At 40.9% G+C, this 12,885-nt stretch overlaps 1 protein-coding gene across 2 annotated transcripts in view; it reads left to right on the top strand.

The window, feature by feature from the left end:
* Positions 1-12,885, top strand: part of LOC124253749 (squamous cell carcinoma antigen recognized by T-cells 3-like) — a 116,377-nt gene that overhangs the window by 101,916 nt on the left and 1,576 nt on the right. Inside the window, exons 16-22 of one of the 2 annotated variants that reach the window (XM_046687574.1) lie at positions 1,581-1,674; positions 3,157-3,272; positions 3,595-3,678; positions 9,660-9,770; positions 10,543-10,632; positions 10,898-10,981; positions 11,688-11,845. In XM_046687574.1, coding sequence (XP_046543530.1) covers positions 1,581-1,674; positions 3,157-3,272; positions 3,595-3,678; positions 9,660-9,770; positions 10,543-10,632; positions 10,898-10,981; positions 11,688-11,845 — 737 coding nt within the window. The other variant, XM_046687575.1, reaches the window with a different exon arrangement.

Here is a 12,885-nt window from a genome sequence, read left to right as displayed (position 1 = left end):
CCTCTACCCCTATATGTCCCTCTACCTCTATATCTCCCTCTACCTCTATATCTCCCTCTACCCCTATATGTCCCTCTACCCCTATATGTCCCTCTACCCCTATATGTCCCTCTACCCCTATATGTCTCCTCTACCTATATGTGTCCCTCTATGTGTCCCTATATCTCCCTCTACCCCTATATCCTTCTACCCCTATATGTCCCTCTGCCCCTATATGTCCCTCTCTACTCCCTATATGTCCCTCTACCACTATATGTCCCTCTACCCTATATGTCCCTCTACCTCTATATATGTCCCTCTACCTCTATATGTCCCTCTACCTCTATATGTCCCTCTGCCTATATATGTCCCTCTCTACCTCTATATGTCCCTCTACCTCTATATGTCCCTCTACCCCTATATGTCCCTCTCTACCCCCTCTACTATATGTGCCCTACCTCTATATGTCCCTCTACCCCTATATGTCCCTCTACCCTATATGTCCCTCTACCTCTATATGTCCCTCTACCTCTATATGTCCCTCTACCACTATATGTCCCTCTACCTCTATATGTCCCTCTACCACTATATGTCCCTCTGCCACTATATGTCCCTCTATCCCTATATGTCCCTCTACCTCTATATGTCCCTCTACCCCTATATGTCCCTCTATCCCTATGTGTCCCTCTACCTCTATATGTCCCTCTACCTCTATGTGTCCCTCTACCCCTATATATCCCTCTACCCCTATATGTCCCTCTACCCCTATATATCCCTCTACCTCTATATGTCCCTCTACCCCTATGTAACCCAGCTCTCCCGTCTTGCTGGGACACATAACACAATGTAACCCAGCACTCACGTCTTGCCATAACACAAAACACAATGTAATCCAGCTCTCACGCCTTGCCAATACACATAACACAATGTAACCCACCTTTCTCGTCTTGCCATAACACACAACACAATGTAAACCAGCTCTCCCATCTTGCCATAACACATAACACAATGTAACTTAGCTCTCACGTCTTGCAATGACTCATAACACAATGTAACGTAGCTCTCACGTCTTGCGATGACAGTTAAGACAGTGTAACGTAGCTCTCACATCTTGCGATGACACTTAAGACAGTGTAATGTAGCTCTCACGTCTTGCGATGACACTTAAGACAATGTAAAGTAGCTCTCACGTCTTGCGATGACACATAACACAGTGTAACGTAGCTCTCACGTCTTGCGATGACACATAACACAATGTAACGTAGCTCTCACGTCTTGCGATGACACTTAAGACAGTGTAACGTAGCTCTCACATCTTGCGATGACACTTAAGACAATGTAACGTAGCTCACACGTCTTGCGATGACACATAACACAATGTAACGTAGCTCTCACGCCCAATGTAGCGCTCACGCCTTGCGATGACAGTTAAGACAGTGTCACGTAGCTCTCACGTCTTGCGATGACACTTAAGACAGTGTAACGTAGCTCTCACGTCTTGCGATGACACTTAAGACAGTGTAACATAGCTCTCACGTCTTGCAATGACACTTAAGACAATGTAACCAAGTGCTCGTGTCTTGACTGTCTGCTGGTTTTAGTTACAGCAGGAGGTCAACTCTCCCCTGCCCCCAGGGTTTACAGGGGAACCACCACCGGGCTACAAGGGAGAACCCCCCACCAAGAAGTCAAAAGGTAAAGAAAACACCCAACTTGTTGGTTACATGAACAAGTTCAGTTTGTATGATCATCAGTTTGTATGATGTAGGTGATATGTAGAATACTGTCTGGATGTAGGTGATGTGTAGAATACTGTCTGTTGTAGGTGATATGTAGAATACTGTCTGATGTAGGTGATATGTAGAATACTGTCTGTTGTAGGTGATATGTAATATACTGTCTGTTGTAAGTGATATGTAGTATACTGTCTGATGTAGGTGATATGTAGTATACTGTCTGATGTAGGTGATATGTAGAATACCGGCTGGATGTAGGTGATATGTAGAATACTGTCTGTTGTAGGTGATATGTAGTATACTGTCTGTTGTAAGTGATATGTAGTATACTGTCTGATGTAGGTGATATGTAGAATACTGTCTGATGTAGGTGATATGTAGAATACTGTCTGGATGTAGGTGATATGTAGAATACTGTCTGATGTAGGTGATATGTAGAATACTGTCTGGATGTAGGTGATATGTAGAATACTGTCTGGATGTAGGTGATATGTAGAATATTGTCTGATGTAGGTGATATGTAGAATACTGTCTGATGTAGGTGATATGTAGAATACTGTCTGTTGTAGGTGATATGTAGTATACTGTCTGTTGTAAGTGATATGTAGTATACTGTCTGATGTAGGTGATATGTAGTATGCTGTCTGATGTAGGTGATATGTAGAATACTGTCTGATGTATATGATATGTAGAATACTGTCTGTTGTAGGTGATATGTAGTATACTGTCTGTTGTATATGATATGTAGAATACTGTCTGTTGTAGGTGATATGTAGTATACTGTCTGATGTAGGTGATATGTAGTATACTGTCTGATGTATATGATATGTAGAATACTGTCTGTTGTAGGTGATATGTCGTATACTGTCTGTTGTAGGTGATATGTAGTATACTGTCTGTTGTAGGTGGTATGTAGAATACTGTCTGTTGTAGGTGATATGTAGAATACTGTCTGATGTAGGTGATATGTAGAATACTGTCTGTTGTAGGTGATATGTAGAATACTGTCTGTTGTAGGTGATATGTAGAATACTGTCTGATGTAGGTGATGTGTAGAATACTGTCTGTTGTAGGTGATATGTAGAATACTGTCTGATGTAGGTGATATGTAGTATACTGTCTGATGTATATGATATGTAGAATACTGTCTGATGTAGGTGATATGTAGAATACTGTCTGTTGTAGGTGATATGTAGTATACTGTCTGATGTAGGTGATATGTAGTATACTGTCTGATGTATATGATATGTAGAATACTGTCTGTTGTAGGTGATATGTAGTATACTGTCTGTTGTAGGTGGTATGTAGTATACTGTCTGTTGTAGGTGGTATGTAGAATACTGTCTGTTGTAGGTGATATGTAGAATACTGTCTGATGTAGGTGATATGTAGAATACTGTCTGTTGTAGGTGATATGTAGAATACTGTCTCTTTCTTACAGATGAAGGCCACGGTATTATTGTTCAGCATGATTCTTCCAAGGACAGCCGAACAATTTTTGTCAGCAATCTTTCTTACAATCTGGAAGAGGATGTAATCAAAGAAATGTTTATCAAGGTGTGTATGTCGATTGTAAATTCATATAAACATTTCCTGGAAGATTTGTGTCAGTCACATATAACTATGTCAGACATTTCATGAAGACTTGTGTCAGTCAAGTATAACTATGTCAGACATTCCATGAAGACTTGTGTCAGTCAAGTATAACTATGTCAGACTCTTGAAAAGACTTGTGTCAGTCACGTATAACTATATCAGACATTTCATGAAGACTTGTGTCAGTCACGTGCAAGTATATGAAACAGTTATGGGTCATGTGACTCATTCAGCATATCAACAGATTGACCTGCTTCATTTAAAAGCATTGCATTGTTTTCAGTGTGGAGAAATCACAGATATGCGATTGGTTCGAAATTACAAAGGAAAATCAAAGGGCTTTGCATACATTGAGTTCAAGGATGAGGTGAGATCTGGGTTTCAATATATTTAAACTCCTGGTGTAGATCGCTGTGATGCAGGCCTCTATGACGTAGAGTCGTAGACCTGTAGGATACACTTATCAATTAGTACAGTAATAACTTCTGGTGTAGATCGCTGTGATGCAGGCCTCTATGACGTAGAGTCGTAGACCTGTAGGATACACTTATCACTTAGTAAGGTAATAATTTCCCCGTATATTTATTTGTTTGCTACACCGATATTGGCGAAATTGTTGGGTCCATATCTCAGGATAACCCATATCTTCTCTGCTCCGAGCGGGGAAGATAACCGATATCTGATCCCTTTTGCATGCGACGTCATGGAACGTAACACAATACGCTGATGTCATGAAAATGACGTCAGATTTTAGTTGCGGCAAACTTAAATGAAAAGGCAGGTGATCGGATGCACACTCAAGCGCAGTGATGACTTAGCATGGAACTCTGGGTAGTGGTTAGGAGAGTGAATAGACTGATGGAGCTCTGGGTAGGAGAGTGAATAGACTGATGGAGCTCTGAGTAGGAGAGTGAATAGATTGATGGAGCTCTGAGTAGGAGAGTGAATAGATTGATGGAGCTCTGGGTAGGAGAGTGAATAGACTGATGGAGCTCTGGGTAGGAGAGTGAATAGATTGTTGGAACTAGATGAATTAGTGGAGTGGGATAACATTCCTTCGGATGAATTTATTGAGACATGGAAGTATGTTAAAAATATGAAAAACGAAAACACAAGAAGAAAAATGACATTTACAATTGTTGAATTAATGTTGAATAAACTTTGCTCGAGGAGTTTTTTTGTTGGGTATAAAAGGTTTTCAAAGTGATAGATTCTTACATGGTTAGTATATAATGAAAAAAAGAATATGACCCTCCCTTTTCCATATCTTGTCTCGTATCATCCCTCGACCTAACGGCTACAGTCAGATATGGGCGTCTCGGGATGATACGGGGCATGATATGGAATAGGGAGGGAGATAATCTCTACTGATCTCTGAAGCCAGTCTTGGAGATGAAGATCTGTGTGATGAAGATCTGTGTGATGGAGATCTCAATGGTTTGACAAAGCTATAGTAAATTTTCTCATAGCAATCGTACCTTCTGTGCTGTAACATTGACTTAAGATAGTGTACACCATAAAGATATCCATCACAGAGATGTATACCATAGAGATATCCATCACAGAGATGTATGGTGTACATCTCTGTGATGGATATCTCTATGGTGTACATCTCTGTGATGGATATATCTATGGTGTACATCTCTGTGATGGATATATCTATGGTGTACATCTCTGATATATATATATATATATATCTATGGTATACATCTCTGTGATGGATATCTCTATGGTGTACATCTCTGTGATGGATATATCTATGGTGTACATCTCTGTGATGAATATATCTATGGTGTACATCTTTGTGATGGATATCTCTATGGTGTACATCTCTGTGATGGATATATCTATGGTGTACATCTCTGTGATGGATATATCTATGGTATACATCTCTGTGATGGATATCTTTATGGTGTACATCTCTGTGATGGATATATCTATGGTATACATCTCTGTGATGGATATCTCTATGGTGTACATCTCTGTGATGGATATATCTATGGTGTACATCTCTGTGATGGATATCTGTATGGTGTACATCTCTGTGATGGATATCTCTATGGTGTACATCTCTGTGATGGATATCTCTATGGCATACATCTCTGTGATGGATATCTCTATGGTGTACATCTCTGTGATGGATATCTCTATGGTGTACATCTCTGTGATGGATATCTCTATGGTGTACATCTCTGTGATGGATATCTCTATGGTGTACATCTCTGAGATGGATATCTCTATGGTGTACATCTCTGTGATGGATATCTCTATGTTGTACTTCTCTGTGATGGATATCTCTATGGTGTACATCTCTGAGATGGATATCTCTATGGTGTACATCTCTGTGATGGATATCTCTATGTTGTACTTCTCTGTGATGGATATCTCTATGTTGTACTTCTCTGTGATGGATATCTCTATGGTGTACATCTCTGTGATGGATATCTCTATGGTGTACATCTCTGTGATGGATATCTCTATGGTGTACATCTCTGTGATGGATATCTCTATGGTGTACATCTCTGATATATATATATATCTATGGTATACATCTCTGTGATGGATATATCTATGGTATACACCTCTGTGATGGATATATCTATGGTATACATTTCTGTGATTGATATCTCTATGGTGTACATGTCTGTGATGGATATCTCTATGGTGTACATCTCTGTGATGGATATATCTATGGTGTACATCTCTGTGATGGATATCTCTGTGGTGTACATCTCTGTGATGGATATCTGTATGGTGTACATCTCTGTGATGGATATATCTATGGTATACACCTCTGTGATGGATATATCTATGGTGTACATCTCTGTGATGGATATATCTATGGTGTACATCTCTGTGATGGATATATCTATATTCCTCCATGACTTCAGTAAACACTGGATTGTGATTGGTTAATTAAAGTCATTCAGAGGTATATAATCACGTTATACAGGTCTCTGTTTTCCGTGCTCAATCATACATGGTTTACGGTAATGCACTATTTTTGTCTGCCCACTAACATGGCGGACACCAAACAACCTACCGATGCATCGATAAATTACGGCGATTTTACTGTCGGAAATTACACATATGTCTTTAAAGATGGATTTAGCAATGACGGGCATGACTCACTACTTGCGTAAATCACAGCAATAGGTGTTTATACATACAAAAGTACTTCGAAAGCATGGAAACAAATATTCAGTCGAACAAGATCAAAACATCGTCTGCTTTCCGAATAAAAATTCAGCAAAAACAAATATGTTTACGTTGATTCTATGTTATGTCAGAATAGATCCAGCAATAGACTGCTACAAAATTTCCGTGTTAAATTTATTATCAGCTTTCGTCAACGATATCGCCACTGATCTTGATCCGGTAACGGAGGATGCATTAACATTGAACGCCGAAGATTTTGCATGACATAGCGTATAACATAACAATTTCTCTCGTGGCAGCGAGGTGGGTGTCAATATAATACTACTTAAAATATTATTGTTACTTCGACCACAACCTCACTTCCGAGGAAGAAATCGTTATGTTATAAGTTGTGTCATGCAAAATCCGTTTGGTTATGATTCCAATACATATTTAACTACGAGTAGAAAGTAGTCTTGATTTTCTAACTTGATGAAAACAAACTCTCATTAATTCTAACAGATTTTTTTATTTTTAAAAATGGCGGCGCCCTGTCGGGAACATCCGCCAGTCTGAGGATAAATGGTATTTAGGTTTGTTTTCACCGAGTTACAAAATCAAGACTACTTTCTACTGGTAGTAAATATGTATTTTATTGATAGCCAATAGGATTTTGCATGACATAGCGTATAACATAACAATTTCTCTCTCGTGGCAGCAAGGTGGGTGTCAATATAATACTACTTAAAATATTATTGTTACTTGACCACAACCTCACTTCCGAGGAAGAAATCGTTATGTTACAAGTTGTGTCATAGAAAATCTTTATGGTCATCAATCATATGCATATTTTACTACAACTAGTAAGTATTTTTGATTCTTTAACTTCCGTGAAGCGATCTGAACACAAGTAAGATATTGTTTCAGGCTTCCACAACGCCGCTAAACCGCTCTCAAAACATAACCCATTTAGCACGAAACTGCGGGGGTCCTGTGGAAATATGTGCATGGGGACACCATCGCCGACCCCTAGGAGCAATTGGCGACAAAGCAGCGATTGGCATGTAAATCGTTGATGTCGAAAATCATCAAAATGATGAGCGTGCTACACATTTTCTATACAACTAACTGAAAATCGTTCCTCATATGACGTCAATGCAGTGCTCTGGCGACAGAGTTACGTAACCTGTCTGTGGTTTCGTTGGCGGGCGAGAGGGAAGCAGGCGACTTTTTGGCCACTTTTAATCGCTCGGTATTAATTAACCACAAGTTTTTAAAGAATAAATTTGGTGTTCCGCATAAGACTAACCACAAATCTTTCATATGTAATGGTTAAAAGAGTAGCAAAAAACAAAGTTTATTGGTTCTTTAAAGTTTGTACCAGTACCAGTAATTAGATATCAAAGACTATCTCAGTCATACAATCAGGTTAACCTTGCGCAAACTGTCAGAGGCTCTCCTGTCGAATCTTTCCAAATGTAAACAATGACTTCGAGAAAAGGTCAAGGCCATGAGGTTGCTGCCACTATTCTGGTGGGGAAAGGGTGTACGGTGGAATTTTCAAATGTGAACCAAGCTTTTTAAACTTATTTGATATATGTTTTCCAACTTATCAGTTAATGATTGGTGATTAATGCATTGAAAAAACAAAACGTGATTTGTTATTACTGAATCTTGAGTTTGTTAGTCATTGACGGTTTGCCACCAAACACCCGTTTCGGGCCATACCACTTGAGATTGGAATGCGAGGCAGCTTCAATGTATTGACTCGTAACCAAAGAAAGAGCTCCACCTGAAATTGTTCATAAAATTGTCATGGTAGAATGGAGATAAACCTACTGTGTTGGAAAATCAGAGGTACATAACGAAATTATAATAGCTCTAAATTGTTCATTTAAAACCTCACGCCACGCTGGCGTTGGGTTTTAAATGAAATTTAGAGCTATTATAATTTCAATTATATCCCTGATTTTTCCCACATCTTTATCTCCTAAGTATACATCTCTCTGATGGATATATCTATGGTGTACATCTCTCTGATGGATATATCTGTGGTGTACATCTCTGTGATGGATATCTCTGTGGTGTACATCTCTGTGGTGGACATCTCCGTGGTGTACATCTCCGTGGTGGACATGTCCGTGGTGTACATCTCCGTGGTGGACATCTCCGTGGTGTACATCTCCGTGATGGACATCTCCGTGGTGTACATCTCCGTGATGGACATCTCCGTGGTGTACATCTCCGTGATGGACATCTCCGTCTGTGTGATGGACATCTCCGTGGTGTACATCTCTGTGATGGACATCTCCGTGGTGTACATCTCCGTGATGGACATCTCCGTGATGGACATCTCCGTGGTGTACATCTCCGTGATGGACATCTCCGTGGTGTACATCTCCGTGATGGACATCTCCGTGGTGTACATCTCCGTGATGGACATCTCCGTGGTGTACATCTCCGTGATGGACATCTCCGTGGTGTACATCTCCGTGATGGACATCTCCGTGGTGTATCTCCGTGATCTCTGTGATGGACATCTCCGTGGTGTACATCTCCGTGATGGACATCTCCGTGGTGTACATCTCCGTGATGGACATCTCCGTGGTGTACATCTCCGTGATGGACATCTCCGTGGTCTCTACATCTCCGTGATGGACATCTCCGTGGTGTATCATCATCTCTGTGATGGACATCTCCGTGGTGTACATCTCCGTGATGGACATCTCCGTGGTGTACATCTCCGTGATGGACATCTCCGTGGTGTACATCTCCGTGATGGACATCTCCGTATGCATGGTGTGGACATCTCCGTGATGGACATCTCCGTGGTGTACATCTCCGTGATGGACATCTCCGTGGTGTACATCTCCGTGATGGACATCTCCGTGGTGTACATCTCCGTGATGGACATCTCCGTGGTGTACATCTCCGTGATGGACATCTCCATGGTGTACATCTCCGTGATGGACATCTCCATGGTGTACATCTCCGTGATGGACATCTCCATGGTGTACATCTCCGTGATGGACATCTCCATGGTGTACATCTCCGTGATGGACATCTCCATGGTGTACATCTCCGTGATGGACATCTCCATGGTGTACATCTCTGTGGTGTACATCTCTGTGATCTTGCCCGCTGTGATGTAGAACTCTGTGACTGATATCGGTGATGTAGATTTCATTTTTTCCCCTCATGTATTTTCAGTTTTGTGTCCTGGAAGCTCTGAAACAAGACCGCGAGTTGATTGAAGGTCGGCCAATGTTTGTCTCCAAGTGTGAAGACCGATCAACCTCCAAGTCTAAAGCACAGTTTAAGGTCAATAATTTCTCAAGTATATTGTTAAACTATGTGCTCAATAGCCTGGTTTGTTCCTGTCGACCATTAGCTCCTTTCCACCATTAGCTTCACTTTACATAAACATAACACTTCAAACAGTAAAGTATTTCTTCAAGATTTGAATATTCATCTCATTTTGGCAGTGAAACATTTTTACTGGCTTTTATTTCAATATGGTGGTCAGGACGGACGACTTGGTTTACTTGGTCATAGTCTCCGAACTGCGTAGATCGATGCTCATTGTTGATCACTGGATTGTCTGGTCCAGACTTGATTACTTACAGCCCGCTGCCATATAGCTGGAATATTGCTGAGGGCGGTGTTAACAGCTGGAATATTGCTGAGGGCGGTGTTAACAGCTGGAATATTGCTGAGGGCGGTGTTAACAGCTGGAATATTGCTGAGGGCGGTGTTAACAGCTGGACTATTGCTGAGGGCGGTGTTAACAGCTGGACTATTGCTGAGGGCGGTGTTAACAGCTGGACTATTGCTGAGGGCGGTGTTAACAGCTGGACTATTGCTGAGGGCGGTGTTAACAGCTGGACTATTGCTGAGGGCGGTGTTAACAGCTGGACTATTGCTGAGGGCAGCTGGACTATTGCTGAAACAGCTGGACTATTGCTGAGGGCGGTGTTAACAGCTGGACTATTGCTGAGGGCGGTGTTAACAGCTGGACTATTGCTGAGGGCGGTGTTAACAGCTGGACTATTGCTGGATGTTAAACAAGCAAACAAAACTTTCACTGTTTCAGTTTGCAACAGAGATTGAAAAGAACAAACTGTTTGTGAAAGGCCTCCCATTTACCTGCAACAAGGAAGCTGTCACCAACATCTTCAAGCAGGTGAGTCCAGTCTCCAAGACAATAATTAATTAGTCATATGTGTATGTGTTATATCCACCACCTGTATTAAGTCATATGCATAACATTCACTTTGTACATTTGATGTACGTGGGCAGCAACATTTATGGGGTTCACCGCTACAGGCCTGCATCAGTTATGATTTTCCTCTCTTGTTAATCTGTTATGTTTGTTACATCACAGAAGTTCAGTCACAAAATGGCATAATGTCCAATATGATCCTTAATTAATCGTGGTTCCTCCCCAGCATGGCAAGTTGAAGGAAGTTCGTCTTGTAACCTACAGGAATGGCACGTCTAAAGGGATCGCATATGTTGAGTTCGAAACAGAGGTAAGTGAAGGCGACCAATCTTAGAGAGGCATCACGTATGTAGAGCTCCATACAGAGGTAAGGGAAGTAATTAATCTCAGTGCTGCAGTATCTCCTCATCCTAAATATAAACCTGAAGTGTGCTTCTCACTATATATTAAGCATCTCTTATTTTCCCGAATAACTGCATTTGAGGTTTTCGTTTGCTTTCAGGTTTTACTTTTTCCTAACTCTATATGAACATGAACATTAAAATGATATATGAGTGTTTGAAATCAATTGAAAAATATCGTCCAAGATCAACTTCAAAGTGCAAATGTTTTCCCAAGCAGGAATAGAACCGCATCTATCGGGTTAATAAGCGGAAGCTCTACCTCACGGCCACCGAGCCAACGAAGTTGAACTATCTATTTATAGTTACTGTCATTAAATTGATTTTACTTACGCATTAGTTATTGTTATGTAGCTTCATTAAATGATCATCTACATAATAACTATCCATCATTGACGGTTTATACGTTAGGGACAACACTTCCCCTCGGTTTTGGTAGAGAATGTAAAGCCTACCTTGGGGGCGTGTTTTCTCCTATACGTAACCAATGTCATAGATCTACAGGGTATTGTAAAATCAGCATTTCATAGTGACTATTTCTATAAGTTTCTGAGATAATTTGTTCCTCGCAATTATCGGTTGATTGTTTTCACATGCTATATCCATGCTTGTAAGGACGAGGCAGCACAGGCTGTGATGAAGACAGACGGACTCCTGGTCGGGGAGCATACAATCAACGTGGCTATCAGCAACCCCCCTCCTCGCAAACAGCCGGACACATGGAGGGAGGCACATACACTGTCCCTGGGAAGTGGCAAGAAAGGAACTGAACTGTTAGTAGATATGTGGTTCACCCAGTTCCCTGTAAATATTCCAGGTCAATTGTTAATAATAAATAGGGCCTGATGATGTACGCCACTCTGTGGTGGACCTAGATAAGGGAATTTTTTATTCCTTGAACTAAATGTATATCACCCAGTTAGAAGAAAACCAGCTTCGGGGGATTAGCCCTAACTCTGCAGCCCAGTCAGCCTTTCTCCGGTAATGAAACCAACCACACTGGAGATGGGACTTGCCCCAGGGGAAGGCACAGAACCCCGCCAAGGATATCTTGGTCAAACCATCTACTACTACTAGAGTGTGCGAGAGCGACAGGATGGCCTGATAATAAATGCATCAATGGCAAGTCGTTTAAGCTGCATTGGGACAATGCCATGCCCTATTATGCTTTCCTGACGGAGCAAAATCTCCGAGATCAATTCCGGCGGCAGCAGACCCAAAACTTCTGATGGATGTCCGCGTTAACCTCTCTCCTCATCCTGGTGGAAGCTCTTCCAGCATGGAGCAAATTGGCCCCGAAATTTTGGATCCTCACTCTTCCTCTTCCTCAGTTCCAGATCTTTCAGAAAATCCTGTGCATATTTTTTTTTATTCTATTTATGATGAAATATCTGACATTCCTTTAGAAAAACGGAGACCAATGAAGGAAACAAGTGAATCTTTTCCCAAAAATGAAATTAATTTATTAAATGACATTATTTCTATGAAACTTTCTGTGGACTGTTCATTACATGAAGTTAACTGCTGTGTCTATGCTGCCGCTCGAGCCTTGGAGAAACTTCACATGGTTTCCAAAGAAACCTCATCTTATACTAAGAACAATACACCAAAGAAAAAACGGTTTCAAGTAAAACTGACGGAAACTAGAAAATATATTTCCTGGATAGAGCTGTTTAGACATGGGATTCCCTGATGATCTTAACGACAAAAGTCAATTTGGCGAAAATTAAAATTACTCTATAAGACAACGAAAGAAAAGATACTTCTCCAAATTGTCAATTCCCTAAAGGCAAAAATATAGGTTTGGACTGAG

Source organism: Haliotis rubra, unplaced genomic scaffold (genome assembly GCF_003918875.1).
Source record: "Haliotis rubra isolate DU_JTF1 unplaced genomic scaffold, ASM391887v1 Scf550, whole genome shotgun sequence".
Taxonomy (NCBI): domain Eukaryota; kingdom Metazoa; phylum Mollusca; class Gastropoda; order Lepetellida; family Haliotidae; genus Haliotis; species Haliotis rubra.
The sequence above is the reverse complement of the archived record's forward strand: the minus strand, read 5'-3'. Positions and strand labels throughout refer to the sequence as shown.